We start from the raw sequence: 20,432 nt of genomic DNA on the forward strand, positions 1-20,432 counted from the left end.
ACAATAGATGGTCCCGTATGTCGTCAAGTAGTTGTCGTCTTCGATTCAAACAGTTGATGCAAGGACAATAATATTTTCCTTCTTCATTCGGTCGACCTCTTTCTAAAGCAAATTGCAAAAACTGCTCGACGCCATCCTCATATTCTGGGCTCATGCGACTTTGATTGATCCAACTTCGATCCATCTAAGCAAATCCATGCATGCAAATCTCACTTTTTTATTTATAGGTGTGGCCCTATCCCATTTAGGAAGACTGTCTTTTATGTTAGCCTCAAACGTCATGGTTAGCATTATTTTGAACAACTTGAGTAAATTTCGACAGCATTTCGCATTGGTCTCCAAGTACACGACATGACATCGGTGAAACGAATTTCACGATAATCAAGTATGCACTTAGAGAACAACTTGAAATGCATTCAACCGAAATTTCATCAAATTAATCAAAATAATAATAACCTGACCGAATGAGTCTAACATAAAAATACAAGTCTCCCCAAACTATCCAAACGGACAATTCAAGAATAAATACAATGACTAATGCAAACTATCCGCAAGAATCATTGCATTCAATCTCAAACGGGAATCTACGGTTCACTCAGCATGAACAACAGTTATTTATATAGCAAATTACATTCAGCACGTATAACAACATTCATGACATACAAGAACATTCATGACGTACAAGAACATACAAGGACATCAACAGTTGTGTGTGTGTGTGTGTGTTTTGTGTTTGTCTCTTTATGTGTGTGTATGTGTCTGTCTATGTGTGTGAGTGTGTTTGTGTATGTGTGTGTCTGTGACTCAGTGTGTGTGTCTTTGTGTGTGTGTCTGTGGCTCAGTGTGTTTGTGTGTTTGTCTGTCTCTTTATGTGTGTGTGACTGTGTGTGTGTGTGTGTTTGTCTCTTTATCTGTGTGTGTGTGGGGGTGTGTGTTTGTGGTTGTCTCTTTATCTGTGTGTGTGTGTGTGTGTGTGTTTGTCTCTTTATGTGTGTGTATGTCTGTCCATGTGTGTGAGTGTGTTTGTGTATGTGTGTGTTTGTGACTCAGTGTGTGTGGGTCTCTGTGTGTGTCTGTGGCTCAGTGTGTTTGTGTCTTTGTCTGTGTCTTTATGTGTGCGTGACTCTGTGTGTGTGTGTGTGTATCTTTATGTGTGTGTGTGTGTGTTTGTGTTTGTGTTTGTGTCTGCGTGTGTTTGTCTCTATGTGTGTGTGTTTGTGTATCTGTGTGTGTCTCATTGCAGGGTAGCAAAGGATCATTAAATTGTAAACATCATGAGCCACATGATGAGGGAAGCAGTATCAAATCAATGCTTTACAAGCTTTTGGTCAATCTAAGGAGTGGTGTCTTCATGCTGCAAATTGATGGTTTCTAAGTGGAAAATCCTAATTTGGTTAAGCCTAAAATTCTGCAACATTTGCAAAGCAGATTCAAATTAATTGAAGTTATGTATGAGCACTGCAGCTTTTACAAAAATAAGCACTGCAACTTATTTAAGGCACAAATTCTGCAGCATCTGCAGTATGTGGGTGGAAAAAGGGTGGGAGTGGAAATTTAAATGGAGAAGACACTTGTTTGACAGAGAGCTTGAGATGGCAGATTGTTTCCGTAATGATGTTGCTGGCAGCTGTATTCAGATTCACAAAAAAGATGAGTGGATCTGGAAAATAGACCCTACTGGACAATATTCGGTAATTAAAGGAGAGACTACAAACAAAGACAAATTTGAGGAGGAGAAGGGTGGCAATTAATGACACATTATGCCCATTCTGTGGGTATTCTGAGGAGAATGAAGCACATGTATTTTTGACATGTGATAGAATACTTCCATTATGGTGGGAATCTATGACATGGGTCAACATTCATGGAGCTTTTCCGCAGAAACCGTGGTAGCACTTTTCCCAGCACGCGTTCTGTTTGCCTAGTAGAATTCGTCTTAACCGATGGAGAAGTTGGTGGCTGGCCCTCACATGGACAGTGTGGCAGCACCGGAATAAAATCATCTTCTCTAATCAAACTTTTGATGGTAACAAGTTAATGGAGGATGCTATTTTTACACTATGGACATGGCTGAAGAACTTTGACAAGGACTTTGCCTTCACCTACAGCTATTGGTCGTCTAACATAGCATCGGGATTTGTCTTTTCAGGGGGGTAGAAACCATAGACAGTGGGTGTTGTAGGTCTTTGTAATACATAGCTTTGGTTCCTTGCGAGACTAATCTCAGTCTGAGCTTGAAACCATGTTGCTGGCAACTCAATCTAATTCATGTATTGTTTTGTACCTCTGGTACTCACAATATATATAAATATAATTTATCTTGGCTGATAAAAAAGATGTGGGTGGAAAAATAAGCACTGCAGAAGGTTTTCTGTTTTTTTACATCAATTCATTTCCTAAGGGACTCAATTCCTCATTCATTGAAACCAGTATGCAACATTTTACATCAAACACCAGTATATAACATTTTAAAGCAAACACCACTATATAATATTTTAAATGAAACAGCAGTATATACATGCTAGTTCCTACGTACGTACCTGGAGTTGCTATAACCCGAACGACCTTCAACAACAATGTCAATTAAAAGTAGTCTATTATAACCTGAAAAAAAAAAAAACCAATGGTCATGGACATGGCTGACACATTTGGAGAAGGATTTTGGTATTCATTTCAACCAATGGTCATCCAATATCAGAGCAGCATTTAATCATATAGTAAGAAATGGAAGCCATTAAACCAAAGTCAATACTCATGAATGCTAGAACATCCATCAAGAATGATAACAAAGCAGTAATTTAAATTAAATTCATCTTAGTTTTTCTAGTTTATGATCACTCCCGATTGCTAGAATGGTGAAGGAGTTGCATTAATGCAGAAATTTCCACAGAATCATCAATCATAGAAGGAAGGTTAATGCTCTTCAAGGTCTGTGTATTGATGGAGGATGGATCCATGACCCTAACAGTGTCAAGATTGTAGTTCTTCAGCACTTTAAAGAAAGATTCTCAGAGCAGAATCCTTGCAGACCAACCTTGGAAGGGATCCGGTTCTCTTCCCTTGATCAAAGGCAGAAGGAAAGCCTTGTTGATAGATTCACTGAGCTGGAAATCAAGTCTACAGTTTGGGCTTGCGGGGGAGATAAAAGTCCTGGCCTGGATGGTTTGAATTTCAATTTCATCAAACAGTTTTGGGAAGTAATCCCAAGGTCCAGCAGAGTGACAAATCAAAGGAGATGATGAGAAGTAATACCAAGGCCCAGCAGACTGAGGAACCTTTCGTGGACTCCAACCCAGCTTCTAAAGGTCACCCTCTGTCTTCTTTATACGAGGACCCTATACAGCTGCAATGTGACATCTTGAAGGAAATGGGCTTGTCTTATGAGGAAGAAGATAGCAAGGTTAAGGGGCTGCTGCTGGATATGGAGAATAAAGATGATTTGATGGCAGCAGAGAAGGGAATTAAATCTCAGCAATTATGATAATTCTCTCCAATAATTCTAGAGGTTTGGGGAGGGGAGTCAAGTGGGCTGCTGTTAGAAGGCTCATTGTAAAGCACAAAGTGGATCTTGTCTGCCTCCAAGAAACCAAGAGGGAGAACTTTAATAAAAGTATTTGCCAGGCCATTTGGGGAGACTCCACTGGTCATTGGGATTTTGTTCCATCTGTGCAAGCTGCTGGTGGCCTTTTATGTGTGTGGAATAACTCCACCTTTGTGGTAGAAAGGAAGGAAAAAGGTAGAAGCTTCTTAATGCTTGAAGGCACATGTTGTAGTAATAATCAGAAGTTGATATTTGTCAATGTTTATGCTCCTTGTGATCTGGTTGGGAAGAAAGCTTTATGGGATGAGTTGAGGTAGCTGAAGGCTTCTAATCCTAGTGGAATGTGGTGTTTCCTTGGGGACTTCAATAGCATTAGAAGTTCTCAGGAAAGAATCAACTTATCTCAAAGAAGGGCAGATCCTTATGACATTGCAGCCTTTAATAAGTGGATTGATGATATGGAGCTTCAGGAAATTAAATGTTATGGGAATAGCTTTACTTGGATTAGGCCTAATGGCTGTGTGAAAAGCAGGCTTGATAGATTCTTGGTCTCACAGAATTGGCTATCTCTTTGGCCTGAGAGCTGCCAAACTGTCCTTCAAAGGAACCTCTCTGATCATTGCCCGTCTATATTGCAAACTAACATGGTGGACTGGGGCCCAAAGCCCTTTAGGGTGTTTGACTGGTGGCTGCAGCAAAAGGGGTACCAAAAAATGGTGAGGGAGGCCTGGAAAAAGGACCAGCAGGGGGGCTGGGGGGGTATTGCCCTTAAAAATAAGTTGAAGAACTTAAAATCTGTTATAAAACAATGGAGCAAAGCAGAGGGGAATATCAATCCTAAGAAGGTCCTTAATATTCAGCAGAAGCTAAATGAAGTGGAGGATCTAGCTGTTCATCGAAATCTGACTGATCAAGAGATTAAGGACAAAACTTTACTTCAGCAGGAGTTATGGAATGCCTCTAATGCTTTTGAATCTTTATTGAGACAAAAATCTAGGGCCAGATGGCTGAAGGAGGGGGACTACAACACTGCTTACTTTCACAAATACATGAATTTCAGGAGAGCTTATAATAATATTCCAGGTATATTTATATATGGGGAGTGGATCCAGCAACCTGATGCAGTGAAAAATGAAGCTGCCAACTTCTTCCATAATAGATTCACTGAGCAGATGCATTCTAGACCTACCTTGGATGGAGTTCACTTCAAATCTATTTCTCAAAGGCAAAGAGAACAGCTGACTGTCCCATTCTCTGACAAAGAGATCAAACAAGCAGTGTGGAGTTGTGGAGGGGATAAGTGTCTTGGGCCTGATGGCCTTAACTTCAATTTTATTAAGGAATTCTGGGATGTGTTGAATCCTAAGTTTAGAAGATTCGTGGATGAGTTCTATGCTCATGAAAGCTTTCCTAGAGGCTCCAATGCTTCCTTTGTGGCTTTAATTCCCAAAATGTCTCACCCACAGTCCCTAAATGATTACAGACCCATATCCTTGATAGGCTGCATGTATAAAGTCATAGCTAAGCTTTTATCTAATAGATTAAGGTCTGTTATGGATGAACTCATTGATGAAAGACAGTCAGCTTTCATTAAAGAAAGACATATACTTCATGGGATCCTGATTCTTAATGAGGTGGTGGAGGAGGCAATGAGAAGCAAGAAGCCAACAATGATTTTCAAGGTGGATTTTGAAAAGGCCTATGACTCAGTGTCTTGGTCCTTCTTGGATTATATGTTGCTTAGATTGGGTTTCTGCCAAAAATGGAGAAGATGGATCTCAGCTTGCCTACATTCAGCAACCATATCAGTTTTGATTAATGGTAGCCCATCTAAGGAGTTCAACCCCTCAAGAGGCTTGAGGCAAGGAGATCCTTTAGCCCCCTTGCTCTTCAATATAATTGGGGAAGGTCTCACTGGTATGATGAGGGAAGCAGTTCACAAAAATCTTTATAGAAGCTATCTAGTTGGAAAGAAGAGAGAACCTGTTAATATTCTGCAATATGCTGATGATACTGTTTTTGTGGGTGAGGTTGATTGGCAGAATGTTCATGCTATAAAGGCCCTGCTTAGAGGCTTTGAATTGGCTTCTGGCTTGAAGATTAACTTTGCTAAAAGTCAATTCGGGATCATAGGAGGTGGAGTTAACTGGGGTTTGGTAGCAGCTAATATCCTGAACTGCAGTCAAATGAATTACCCCTTTCACTATTTAGGCATTCCCATTGGTGCCAATCCTTCCAGTCTGATGGTTTGGGAGCCTCTCATTACTAAATTCAAAGCAAAACTATCCAAATGGGCCCAGAAAGATATATCCATGGGGGGGAAGGTCACACTTATCAATTTTGTTCTCAATGCTCTTCCAATCTATCTTCTTTCCTTTTTCAGGATTCCCCAAAGGATAGTCCAAAAATTAATTTCCTTACAAAGGAAATTTCTGTGGGGAGGAGACAATACTCATAATAAAATTCCTTGGGTGAAATGGGCTGATATTTGTCTGCCCAAGAATGAGGGGGGATTGGGTATAAAGGATATTTCGAAGTTCAATGTAGCCTTGATGGGTAGATGGATATGGGCTTTTGCATCTGGTCAACAGCAGCTTTGGGTAAGAGTTCTAATCTCTAAATATGGTGGATGGCCTGAGTTCCAGCATGATACAGATAAGAGGGGATTTTCTCATTGGTGGAGGGACCTTAGAAAGATATTTCACCAGTCAGATCACAATATCTTCAAGCACCAATTGACTTGGAAGGTGGGATGTGGGGAAACAATCAAATTCTGGACAGACAAGTGGCTAGGGGAAGATTATACCCTTGAACAGAAATATAATCAGCTTTTTCTGATTAGTAGGCAGCAAAATTCTCTCATCTCAAATATGGGAGAATTTAATCATGATAGCTGGGAATGGAACCTTAGATGGAGAAGGAACTTATTTGATCATGAAAGTGATTTAGCAGCCCTTCCTATCTACCTACTGTCATTCTTCAAAATTCCTAAAAAAGTGGTGCATAAGGTAGTATCTATTCCACACTTGGTCTTGGTTAAATGGAATGGAGACAGACTTCCATCTTCAGATTTTTGCAGTGCAAAAAAAAAATATAAATCATGCAAGCATATTTGAAAACTTAAAATACGAATAACTCAAGTTAAAATCAATTCATTTTTTACAACAGTGAACAAATTAACTAAGGTACAGTAGGCAAATTTGTTTTCACTAATATTAGTAGGTCATCACCACTGCAGTAGAATTTAAGTTAAACTTAGATAAGTACCTTATGAAGAGGCCAGCTACCTTGTCACAGCTAACAAGTCAGAACTGAACAAATTTCTGCATGTATAATTGAACAAATTTGTTATCAAACTTGTGTGTGTGTTTGTATGATGAGTGTGTGTGTGTGTGTGTGTGTCATCAGTGTGTGTCTGTGTGTTTCTATCATACGTGTGTGTGTGTGTGTGTGTGTCATTAGGGTTTGTGTGTGTGTGTGTGTGTGTGTGTGTTTCATGACCAATTTTTCTTACTGGCAATTCAGTGGCAGTGTATTGCTTAGGCTTTCGTCGAAATGAAAGGAAAATCAACAAGTCTGACAGAACAACTTCAGTCTTCACTCTTCACTAATTGAACACTAATAAAAAAAATTAAACTACTTCAAGGATAAATAAAAGGTTCAGAAGCAGCAGACCTAGATTGTCTAAGCTATTTTATAATGGGCAGCTATAGTTACAATGGTGATGAAATGAACTATAGAAAAAAAAGTATAAAATACAGAAGAATAAAAAAACAATTAAGGGCAGAACTCAAAAGCTTTTAGCCATGCTGCTTGGAATTTAATCAATTAAGGGCTGAACACTTGTTCTTCAATTGTAGCAAAACCCTCCCTTTATGGTGGGAATCAATGTCCTGGGTTAATCTTATCACTGTAATGCCACAAAATCATAGGGACCATTTTCTGCAACATGGAATGGAGGTAGCAGATGGAGTCAGGTCCAAAAGGTGGTGTTCCAAGATACAACTTTTCATGGAACCAAACTGTTAGAAGATGCCCTATTCCTACTATGGTCGTGGATCAAAGCAATGGACAAGGATTTTACTCTTCATTTTAACCAATTGTCCTCTAATCTTAAGGAAGGTTTTAGGAACTAGGAGGCGTTAACTCTTAAACTCTTAAACTGTTACAAGAACACAATAAGGGTAAGGGAAACTGTTAAACTCCAATAATAGGCGTTAACTCTTAAACTCTTAAACTGTTACAAGAACACAATAAGGGTAAGGGAAACTGTTAAACTCCAATAATAGGCGTTAACTCTTAAACTGTTACAAGAACACAATAAGGGTAAGGGAAACTTCACTAAGGAGAAGAAGCACAAAGTTGTCACGATGCTCGAGTTAAATATGAGATACCCTAGCCATGTTTAGTTCACTAAGTGTGCGATACATGAATGCAATCAAATATTCATACAAGATTAGACCAAACATACCTACGTGAGGTGGCGAAGGAGAAGAAGCACAAACTTCTGACGATGCTCAAGTGCGACGAACACGATGCTCGACCTTAGACAAAATGATGGTCAGATGGAGAACATACAACTTCAAGGTAGATGGAGAACAAAGAGAGCAAGAAAGCTTAGATGGAGAAGAAGACAGAGAGAAGGACAAGACAACGCGAAGGAGACGAAACATACCTAGGTATGGTGGCGAAGGAGAAGAAGCAGAGACTTGTGACGATGCTCGAGTGCGATGAAGGCGATGCTCAGATGCAGACAGGGACGGTTTTGCTAGACGGAGATTAGAAGAAGAAGAGAGCGCGAAAACTTAGATGGAGAAGAAGACAGAGTGCCAGCTTCTTAGGGCTCACCATATTTTTTAAAATATAACTTCAACATCGGTTTTTAAAAAAACCCGATGTTAACAAAATGATGTTAAGGTTAACATCGGTTTTCTGCAGAAAACCGATGTTAACATAACAAACGTTAACATCGGTTTTCTAAAAACCCGATGTTAATAAACATATGTTAACATCGGTTATTTAAAAACCGATGTTACTAATAAATGTTAACATCGGTTCTCCAATAATCGATGTTAATGAACTTCGTTAACATCGGTTTTTCACAAAACCGATGTTAACGTATACACGGTATTTACAATTATGCCATCGCAGATATGTTAGCATCGGTTTTTTTAACAACCGATGTTAACACACCGATGTTGAATCCGCTTTTTGTAGTAGTGTGTTGTGCTCAAATCTTATGGATGAAGCAACAACTTTCTGATTATGGAATCCTTCTTGACCATATACCTATTAGATGTGATAATACAAGTGCAATTAATCTCTCCAAGAATCCAGTTCAACACTCTAAAACTAAACATATAGAAATTAGGCACCATTTTCTTAGAGATCATGTCCTAAAGGGAGATTGTGTATTAGATTTTGTTGATACTAAGAATCAACTTGCTGATATTTTCACAAAACCTCTCCCCAAAGAAGCATTCTTCTCTATTAGAAGGGAATTAGGCCTCTTAGATGTTAGTGATTTAGAAAAATAAGGATTGATTGATTAATTTACTCTTATGATTGATTGTTTATATGTTACTTTGATTGATTTTGTTTAAATTCTTGTTATTATGATAGAATTTATGAATTCCTGTGTGTTTTATAGTTGAATGATTGAATTAAGTGCATTAGTAGTGATAATTAATCATATTAGATGTATTTAGCATGGACATAGGTTTTTTTTAGAAACTAGCCTAATTTATGCTCTAGTAATCGATTACCATCTAGTGTAATCGATTACACAAGAACAGGCAGCTTGTAATCGATTACAACATCCTGTAATCGATTACCAGAAGGCTTATTACTCCTGTAATCGATTACCAAGCCTTGTAATCGATTACAACTCGTCCTCATCTATAAATACTCACGAAATTAGAGTTGCTGCGCAGCCAAGGCCTTCCCTCGTGCCTCCTTCATCCCTAAAACTTCAAACCTTCGTATCTTACTCAAATCTCACCAAAACACATCCCGTAAAGCCCAATCTTCCTCTTTTTCACTCCTCTTTCACTTCCACCGATTGAAATCCACTAAAACTTCATCAAATGGCAGAACCATTGAAGAAGAGAAAGGGATCATCCTCCACCGCAGTTGTTGCTGCCCATCGCCGCCACGGACCATCCGAAGCACCCACAACACCTATTCATCCCTCTCTGTCATCTCCAAGATCATCCACATTGTTTTCATCCGATGATCAGCGTCTACGGTATCTTTCTCAATTTTCTTCTAGGATCATCTTAGACCCTAAGTACCTAGACGTAGATTTCTTTAATGATGAAACGTTTGATTGCTATCAAGTGTTTCAAAATTCTGGCCTGGTTGATTTCATGTCATTAAAATTGCCACATTATCCTAAACTTGTAAAGGTCTTCTACTGCAATTTAAAAATTTAGGATGGCATTATTTCCTCTGAGGTGCATGGTATTCCTATGGTCATTGATCAGTCATTGTTCTTTTCTTTAACTCATTTACCCAGTCAAGGTGCACCTTTTGAGGGCACCATTGTTGATGACTAGAAATTTGATTATTCTAGTCATGATGCTCGCCGTATGGTCTGCAATGACTAGGCTGAAATGACCGGTAGATTGCTGGCCGGGTCATTAACATTTGATAATCGCATCATGCACTATATAATTGTTAGAATTTTGCTTCCCCGATCTTCAAATTTAGCACAAGCCTTTGAGGAGGATTTGATTCTGATGTGGGCTTTCCTTACCAGTCGTCAGATCGACTGGGCCCACTTGGTTCGGTACCGAATGCTTAAGGCATTACAGGCCAATGCACCTCTACCTTACCCTCAATTGATAACTTTGTTTCTGCGTCATTTTCAAATTCCGCTTGATGATGAACCATTTGTTCAAGTCAAGCGTTCCTTTGCAATTGGTGCTGGTGCAGTGACTTCGTTTGGATACCGTAAGGATCGGAATGGTCAATGGCTGAAGAAAGACGCACTCCCTCCTCAAGATGAGCGTACTCCTTCACCTCCTCCTCAGCGAGATGACTCAGAACTCAAGAATGAAGTCCTTTCCGAATTACGGGGTCTTCGTTCTTATGTTGGTGAACGTTTCGACTCATTGGATACACGTTTTGCCGGCATGGATATTCGCCTCACACAACTTGAAGAGGATGTGGGTTACATTCGATCTTCCACCACCACCTCCACCTTCTTAGCATTTAATTTCTAGTTCTATGTCTTTTATAAGCCGTGTATTTTGGTTATGCTACTTAGATTATTATGTTCAGTACTTTATTTATCTTGTAGTATTTGGATTTCAGACTTTTATGCTTTGATACTATGTGGTTTTTGAATTTTGAACTGTTTGGATTCTGGTTTGGTTATGTCTTATTTATGAGTTTGGTTGGTTATGCCTTATACTTTGATATTGATCTGTTTCCACTTCATTATTATATCTGGTTTGATTCCCAAGTACTTTGGCTTTTTGATGTTGCCAAAGGGGGAGAAAAATGGGGTGTAGAAAGGCTTAGTAGAAAAGCTTAGAAAAAGCTTAGAAATCAAGTGATCATCAATTCCAAAACATAGGGGGAGTGAATGCAAATTTTATATATATACATTGCTTGTTTGAATCTTGATTTCAGGACTTATATTGTAATCATCAAAAAGGGGGAGATTGTAGAAGCAAATGCCTTTGGTGTTTTGATGATGATCATGATGATTTGATGCAAATAATGCAAATGGGCTTTTCAAGTTTAAATTCAAGACAATGATTCAAGAATACAAGCCACAACATCAAGATGATCACTAGTATTTTAGGAAGGGAATTCCTAATTGATATAGCAAAAGGTTTGGCTAAGTAATTTAAGTTAAAAAGTGTTTTTCAAGAGATTTACTCTCTGGTAATCGATTACCAGAGGATGTAATCGATTACCAGTGGCCAAAAATGATTTACAACAGCTACTAAATATTTGAATTCAAATTTTAGACTGTGTAATCGATTACACAATATTGGTAATCGATTACCAGTAGTTAATAAACGTTTTAATTCAAATTTTAAAAGCTGTAATCGATTACACAAATCATGTAATCGATTACCAGACAAGATTTTCAGAAAAATGTTTCTAAGAGTCACAACTTCTCAAATGGTTTTTACATGACCACCAATGGTCTATATATATGTGACTTAGAACACGAATTTGCTCAGAGTTTTTAAGAACAACAAGTGTTTATTCTCTCAAAGAGCAAAATCGTTTTATCCTCTTAAGAATTCCTTGGCCAATCCACTTGCAATTCATTAAGGAATCATTTGAGTGCCCAGATTGTAAATTCTATCTCTTTCAAGAGAGATTCATTCTTCTTCTCTTTCTAATTCTCTAAGGGATTAAGAGACTGAGGGTCTCTTGTTGTAAAAGAATTCTAAACACAAAGGAAGGATTGTCCTTGTGTGTTTAGAACTTGTAAAAGGATTTTACAAGATAGTGGAACTCTTAAGCGGGTTGCTTGGGGACTGGACGTAGGCACAAGGGTGTGGTCGAACCAGTATAAATCTGAGTTTGCACTTTCTCTTCCCTTAAACTCTTTTATTTATTATTGCTTTATATTTATATTCAGATTGTTCTATTTGAATCAATATTTAAGAAGTTCATTATTAAGGGAATTTGTAACTTGAATAGAAAGTGAAATAGAATTTTAATTGGGGAAATAGTTTGTAATATCTTAATTCAACCCCCCCCCTTCTTAAGATATCTGAGGCCACTTGTCTAACATATTCATTCCAAATAAAGAAATAGGCTTGAGCACAAGAGGTTGCATGATTTGGTGTTTGTCAAATACAACCAACAATTAAAGCAACGATATAATGCAAGAGATGAAATTGATCCAATTTCTCTTAATGATATTGATGTGTGCAATGAATGGCTCATGGGAGAGATGGATCAAGATGATGATAATGATGATGGAAATGATTTGGTATTTAAATATGATGATGCTCTAAATTGGGCAACTGTGTATCAGGATTCGGGGGTTGGAGAGTGTAGGATGTATACTAGACGGAAAAAGCAAAAAACAACAAGTGTTGCTGCTGCCCAAACTTCTAAAAAACAGGCAATGGTTGTTGGATATTCATCAAGGAAGCAAAAAATAGTTTATGAAAATGATGAGGATCTAGATTTTGAGGAGAATATTGATCTTGAATCTGAAAAAGGAGAAATCATGGTCAATTTTGAGGCGTCTGATGGGGAAGAGGGAGAGCGAGATGCTTCATTACCATATGATAACAACGAAGATGATTATGTTGGGATTGGAGAAGATGATTAGAGCCTCAACCTTCACTTTGCACTTTACATTATGTTTTTATCATTTTCTTATTTTGAACTCTTTAATGAGTTTATTTGGTGTTGGTAATTGATTATTGTATGAACTCATGAAACTTTTTTAGTTTATTTGAATGCAATCCATTGGTTTTTTCAATTTCAATGAATTTATATATGTATTTTTTTTGTCCGCCATGACATCCTTCATTTTCCACTATGCCATCCGCCATATTTTTATGTTGGATTTTTTATTTTCCGCCATGAATCGCCATCCGCCATTAACAACATTGGGATCAACTGCAACCATTGAGATTCCTGCATTGGAGGTGCCAACTAACTTCTTAGATGTTTTTGGTGTAGTTCTCTAACCAAAATTGGAGTTTTACATTGATAGTAACATTTAATGCTGCAAACCTTTCTTATAAGGATTATCAAAATTAAAACTTTAATTTTGATTTGAAAACAATAACAAAGATACATAAAGAACTACATTTTTGTAATCCTATTCATTGTTGAGCTTTATAAATAAAAGTGTTGGACTAAAAAGGTTGTTACTTGTTGCATCATCTCAATAGGTTGGAAACTCTTTGTGCTGGGATTTGACTGTTCTCGGTTGGGAGATGAGTTACAAGGAGGAGTTTGTTCCAACTGATGAGGGCTCTTACACGGTTATTGTTCAAAAAGGGAAGAAAATGGGTTCACAAGAAGGGCCTCTTAGGAACACTTTTATGAACCATGAACCAGGGAAAGTTGTCCTCACAAGAGAGAACACTTCAAACAAGAAGAAGAGGGCAGTGTACCATTACAAGACCATCAAGAGCTCCTTCCGAGAACACAATTCAGAAGTTCCATTTTTTTTTCCGAAATGAAAGTTGATTGAAAGTTCATTCATTTTTCCTGTGCCAATAATGTATCTAAATCTACTTAAATGATTTCTTCTGGGTTTCCTTGAAAGTGTGTTCTTTTTAGTCACCAAATAATTTTTTTTTCTTTTATTTCTCACTTAGTTCTGAAATATTCTGACTTTACATGCCTCGGTTTGTTCTCAAATCAGGAGAGGGGAAACACCATGCAGCTTACCAAGTGGTGATTGCCAAACAAAAGGACTATTGACACAAACTTTTGTTTCTAAACAATTCTTCTTTGGATGTTAACAAATGCATGGACAATGAGTTGGAAACTTTTAATCTTTCATAAGCCTGTCTATACTGATGAAAAATGTCCCTTTTGAATAACATTGAACTTTGTCGAATTGAGTTGTTGCAGGTATCAGAGAGAAGAAGCAAAAATCCAAGCTCGGGTAAACCTCCAAAATGCTAAAGTAGAGGCCAGGTCAAGAAAGCTTGAGGTATTTCATTGTCTAACTTTAGTGAAAGTTAGTGAAAGTTGTTGTGGCTTCTTTGTGCCTTTCACTCAAATTTTTAACTAGTGTTTATTTTTAACTAGTGATTCTTTGTGCCTTTCCCTTTTGTGATGTTGTCGGGAGCCCATACTACGTCGCACCAGAGGTCTTGCACAAGTTCTATGGACCTGAATCAGATGTTTGGAGTGCAGGGGTTATTCTTTACAGAGTGTTGCTAGGTGCACCTAGCATTATTGCTGGTGCACCCAGCATTCTTAAAAAATGGAAAAATTGCCCTTGCTTAGTTTTCCTCCTACAGATCAACTTGATCCGTAAGTTGATCCGTAAGCCTCTTACGGATCAACTTGATCCGTAAGAGGAAAAAGAATTATAATATACTTTTAAAATACAGCATATTTTATTTATAATATAATTAATCTAGTTTTTATTTTATTAATTATAATATAATTATAAATATTGATTTATTATAAATAATTAATTTTTTAATATATTTTTTTAGAATAAATTTGTTTAGAAGATGATATTAAAATAATTACCCAGTCCCATTATAATTATTGTTTAAGGTTATTTTATACATATTAATAAAAATCAATAAATACATAAAAGATAATATTATAAAGAATTAATCATATCATTATTAATATTATAAAGAATATAAAAAAAATAATTAGTATTATATAAAAAATGAAAATACTAACTACTTTATAATACATTTTTTTACATGATCATTATTATAAGTGGGAAAATAGAAATTATAAGAGAATTTAAAAATATTAGTACGTTATATAAGATCTTAGATAACGAATGATGTCCATTTTTTGTTTAATTTTTTTTACACCCTTTTCAACTTCTTTATTTCAATTATATTTAAAGTTATATTTTAAATTATTATTTATTAGTTGGTAAACTAAGTTAACTAGACCATTTTAATAACACGTGTGTATATAGACACAAATGGAATACACAATCAATGAAAATAAATAAAACTAACATTAGTAATGAAAATAAATAAAACCAACAATACTCATGAAATGAGTTCATGTACAATATCTGTATATACAAGGAATATCAATATAAAATATGTACATAAACTACGCCTGATCAGTGCGTCGCCTGTGTCTACACCTAACGTATACAAGATGGTCATGTGTCACACTCCTGGCCAATCTGAGGCATTCTTCGATCACCTCATGTGTTGATGACCTAGGCGTGACCACCCTTAGACTCAGATGGCGCTCCAACCTCTCAGCAATGTCATCACAAACTTCCTGTTACATACAAAACAAACTAATTACATAAATTATTATGCAAATATTAAGGTAAATGACGCGAATTATTAGTATTACTTACCACTGCATGTCTGGGCTCCTCCGCAGATGTCGACGATGCTCCTGGCTCCGGCACGCGAGGGATATCTGTCTGCGGGGCCTGACGGATGACTCGAGGCTGCGGGGCGTGACCATGAGGCAGAGGATCTAATGCGTGGCATGGTGTCATGAAAGGATGGGAAATGCGGAAGAACCAGTCGATGTAGTCACTAGAACACGCCCCTGGCACAACGCACACCTCACCTGCAAGTATGATATGATCCTCGTAGTGCATCCAACTGTCGTGTATATCATCATACAAGACCCATGAATCGACAGGAGGAGCAGGAATGGTCTTCGTGTAGCCAAACTGCCGCACGACCCTCTCCGGTCGGTAATAAACAGCAACAAGCCCTCAACGCAAGAGACCGGAATAGCATGATCTGACGTGGAAGTCCCGGACCTCCCGATGCTCCCCATAGGGGATCCAACAGACATCCAGAATCTGGAGTCGGTCCAGGCGCTCCTTGTACAACGGCGTGCGAATGCTCTTCACGGTCTTCTTCGTCGCAATCCACCTGCACGCACGCGGAAAAGCCTCGTCGTAGTCTTGATCAGCGGTGGACTCCGCGACCGAGGGAAAGTGCTCGTAAATCCAGCACTACAAATGTAACATTCAAATTATAAACATTAATAATGAAAGTGTAACAAAATTTAAAGTTGAACATTGTTTAGCCTGAATGAATGAAAAACATATTTGTTACCTACAGCAGTGTGATGTAACCGCCAAGTTGTCGACTATGGCTCATAGATGCATCGTTCAGCTGGTCGTACATATGAACCAAAGCAGCCACTCCCCAAGCGTACCTCTCTGTCATACTGAGGTCACGAAGGGCCTCCAAGTAGACAACATGGACATTGGTTGCACTCTTGTTAGCAAACAGAGTGCAACCCAGTAGGTGAAGAAGATATGCGCGAGCCGCAGCTGTCCAATGACCTGCCTGGCATCGGCGCTGATATATATCACGTACCCATTGCAGGCGTACGTACGATCCGCGACACTGGACTGTCTCAGCCCTAGCAGACTCTGGAGAGACCATCAACAGGTCCACCAGCATCTGAACCGCATTGTCCACGTGCAAGGGCTTAAATGCGTGTAAGTCGCCAATAACGGGAAGATGGAGAAGAGAGGAGACGTCGTCCAATGTGATGGTGAGCTCTCCCACCAGGAGATGGAAACTAGACGTCTCCCGGTGTCACCGCTTCACAAACGCGGACAAAAGTCCCCGATCGCCGGTGTCTACCGAACACTCGATCAGAGGACTTAGTCCTATACCAGCAATAAGTCCCTCAATGGCAGGGACAGGCCTGCCTAAACTGTGGACCTTCCTCCCATGAGAGGATAGCTTCAATTCAGGACGCTCCTGAATTGAAGTATAAAGGAACGCAAAATTCGTTAAAATTATCATTTAAAGGAAAACTAATTTCAATCATAAAGTATAATTTACAAGTAACTAAAAATAAATAGTATAAATACCTCTCCCATCCATACGCTGCAAGCAACGTGATCCGCATACGCTGTCAACACAGATGGGTCGCTCGGACCACCCGGAAATCCCTGAGGCTGATCCTCAGCCGCCTCTGCGCCTGCGTCCGCAGGAATGTCTGCAGGAATGTCCTCTACAGCAGCTGGTGCCTCCATCAGGTCATCCTGAACATCTGGCGCAGGGATAACTGGCTCATCGACGTGATCCACAGTCACAGCGACTCGCTGCCTCCATGCGGATGCAGTAGGCCGTCGACGCTGCGGAGCATCATCGGAATCATCACGATCTCCTCTGCCCACACCTAAGGCACGACCTAATCCTCTAGTCCTAACCATGATCTGCAAATGAGTGACGCAAATTCAATCACCCATTTCATTCACTCAAATTTCATTGGTCTAACGCAAATTTCATTGACTGAAAGTCGCGCTTTATGCTTTTATCGGGTTAGTTTTTATTTAGTACACTATATGATTGAATGGAAATTGATTATGGATCCTAATATTATTGATATTAGATAAACAAAGCCAAAGAAAGAAGAAATCAATCTTCTTGATATTAGATGAACAAAGCCAAAGAAAGAAGAAATCAACCTTATGCTTATTCATTTGGTTCAACCTATAAAGGAAGTACATGGTCATAACTTAGTTAAAGGATACTCTATCCTTTATGAGCTATTTCTTTTCTAAGGATACTCTATCCTTTATGGTCATAACTTAGTTAAAGGAATAAATGGAAACAACTACTCATTTGGTTCAACCTATACTGGCAGTGAAGTGCATTCCTATGAGCCCCAAGCAATATTAATTGAAATATTAACTACTAAGTAGTTTACCAAGTGTTTTTATGATTCATTCTAATATCTCATGCAAGTTGTGATAAAATAATGTTTAGTGTAGCCCAAAGTCAATTCAAGGATCTCGAGGTTGTGATTAAATTTAAAGTCCCTTTTATTAATTGAGAATTTGTGTTTTGTTTCTCTACCTTTTATGTTTTCAGTTTTTGAAATTTAATTGATGATTATGATAGGGTTTTGGGAATTGAATTAGTATTAGCATTAGGTGATAGAATGGCTGCTTAATTGATGACCAAAATGCTTATTGCTCTAAAGTTTGATATAAAACCATTTGTATGGAATAGTTGGTTCATCATTTGTGATATTATATTATAGCCGACCATGTGGCTTAGAGTTCTAAATAACTTAAGGTTTTGGGATAGTTGGTTCATGATTCCAAATGCATTTCTTCACATACAGGCTCAGAGGTTCTAAGCAAACTACCATCATGCCAAATTCCCAGTTCTATCATGTCAAATTCCTATTTCCTAGTTTAATCCATTAATTGCAAGTATTTGCATCTATCTAAGGTATGAATTTAGGTACAAGAAGCTGCAGATTGTTATTCATTGTTGTTCTCCTCTAATTTGAATTTAGGTCAGATTGTTATTCATTGTTGTTCTCCTCTAATTTGAATTTAGGTACAAGAAGCTGCAGATTGTTATTCATTGTTGTTCTCCTCTAATTTGGATTTAGGTACAAGAAGCTGCACATTGTTATTCATTATTGTTCTCCTCTAATTTGGATTTAGGTACAAGAAGCTGCACATTGTTATTCATTGTTGTTCTCCTCTAATTTAGGTACAAGAAGCTGCAGATTGTTATCTAAGGTATGAATTTAGGTACAAGAAGCTGCAGATTGTTATCTAAGGTATGAATTTAGGTACAAGAAGCTGCAGATTGTTACTCACAAGTATTTGCATCAATCATATTGGTCATAACTTAGTTAAAGGAAGTACATGGAAGTTGGCTTATATGGAAGCACATGGAAGTTAGCTTATAGGGATATCAATCATTAGCATACATTCATGGCAATTTGTATGAAACAGTAGATATTCATGACACTATTTATCAAATATTTAGCATACATTCAGAGGTATCAAATAATATTTGGCAATTTTTGAATTAAAATCAAACTGAGTTTTACGGATCAGGTGATCCGTAAAGTATGTTGAGTATTTTATGGATCAAGTGATCCATAAACTACTCAACATACCTTACGGATCAAGTGATCCGTAAACATTTTCCGGATCAACTTGATCCGCAAGATGCTTACGGATCAGGTGATCCGTAAACTACTTACAAGTAGTTTACACATCAACTTGATCCGTAAGAATCTTCCGGATCAAGTTGATCCGGAAAATATTTATGGATCACTTGATCCGTAAAGCTCCCAACGATTTTCGACAGCGCTTTCCGCCATCGCCGGCAACACTGGAGCAAAAAAAGGTAAGGTTCACGGTGCTGACCTCGACGGTGGACGCGCAAACCTCCTCAACGACCGTTGCTCTTCGCGGAAGCTTCCTCAAGCTACCTCGGCAACCTCCTTAACGAAGAAGAAGAAGAGACACAAAGAAGACGCGCAAGCAATGAAGAAGAAGGCGCAGGAAGAAGAACCAAGAAGAAGAAGCAGGAAGAAGAAGAGAGCTGATTCGAAAGAAGAAGAAGCAGAAGCGCAAACGCGGGGAGGGAGAGAGAGAGGTTTCATTTTTATTTTTTTTTAAATTAATGAAGGGCATTATGGCCTTTTCACAGTAATTGCTGGGTGCACCAGCAAAACTGCTGGGTGCACCTAGCAGCACTCTTCTTTACATCTTATTAAGTGGGGTGCCACCATTTTGGGCCGGTAACTGTTTGCTATTTATATGTTCAATTATCAGCATATTTGTGGTTTCTTCTTTGATATTACTGATCTGCATATTATTACCTTCAGAATCTGAACCCGAGATCTTCCGACAGATTTTACTAGGAAAACTTGATTTTCACTCTGAGCGTTGCCTAGCATTTCAGACCGTGCCAAGAATCTAATTCGGAAAATGCTTGATCAAAATCCAAAAACAAGGCTTACAGCACATGAAGTACTCTGTAAGTCTCTTGAACTCCAAAAACTAGTTTACTACAAACTACTAAGTACAAACAATTCTTAGAATGGCTTAACAGCTGTAAGATGTCCTTCTATGTCAGGACACCCATGGATTGTTGATGACAACATTGCACCTAATAAACCTCTTGATTCTGCAGTTTTATCACGTCTGAAACAATTCTCTGCAACGAATAAGTTGAAAAAGATGGCATTGCGTGTAAGGCTTCTTTAGAACTTTTTACCAAGTCTAGATAATTTCTTTGTGCGTACGAGATTTTAGATATTGAGGGAGGAAAAGAGATAAAAGAGAATGAAATAATAAATTGTTAATAACGAAGATGTATTTCAATGTATTGAAGTTATGTTATATGTTTATAAAACCTAGAGTGCCAACCATTATTTATTTTAACCAAAATCCTAACTAATTTGAGAAACAAATTATAATCAGATA

At 38.1% G+C, this 20,432-nt stretch overlaps 2 protein-coding genes across 2 annotated transcripts; both read right to left on the bottom strand.

Annotated features, from left to right (window-relative positions):
• Positions 1 to 15,304: 15,304 nt before the first annotated feature.
• Positions 15,305 to 16,638, bottom strand: LOC114368416 (protein MAINTENANCE OF MERISTEMS-like). The gene is made up of 4 exons (XM_028325699.1): positions 16,363 to 16,638; positions 16,013 to 16,181; positions 15,564 to 15,934; positions 15,305 to 15,481 (listed from the first exon to the last, which is right to left on the bottom strand). The coding sequence occupies exons 1-4, from the start codon at positions 16,636 to 16,638 to the stop codon at positions 15,305 to 15,307; spliced, it is 993 nt and encodes a 330-aa protein (XP_028181500.1).
• A 138-nt stretch (positions 16,639 to 16,776) lies between these two features.
• Positions 16,777 to 17,402, bottom strand: LOC114368417. The gene is made up of 2 exons (XM_028325700.1): positions 17,058 to 17,402; positions 16,777 to 16,944 (listed from the first exon to the last, which is right to left on the bottom strand). Exons 1-2 carry the CDS (start codon positions 17,400 to 17,402, stop codon positions 16,777 to 16,779), a joined length of 513 nt encoding a protein of 170 aa, XP_028181501.1.
• Between the last annotated feature and the right edge of the window lie 3,030 nt (positions 17,403 to 20,432).

This window comes from Glycine soja, chromosome 9, assembly GCF_004193775.1.
Source record: "Glycine soja cultivar W05 chromosome 9, ASM419377v2, whole genome shotgun sequence".
Lineage (NCBI taxonomy): Eukaryota > Viridiplantae > Streptophyta > Magnoliopsida > Fabales > Fabaceae > Glycine > Glycine soja.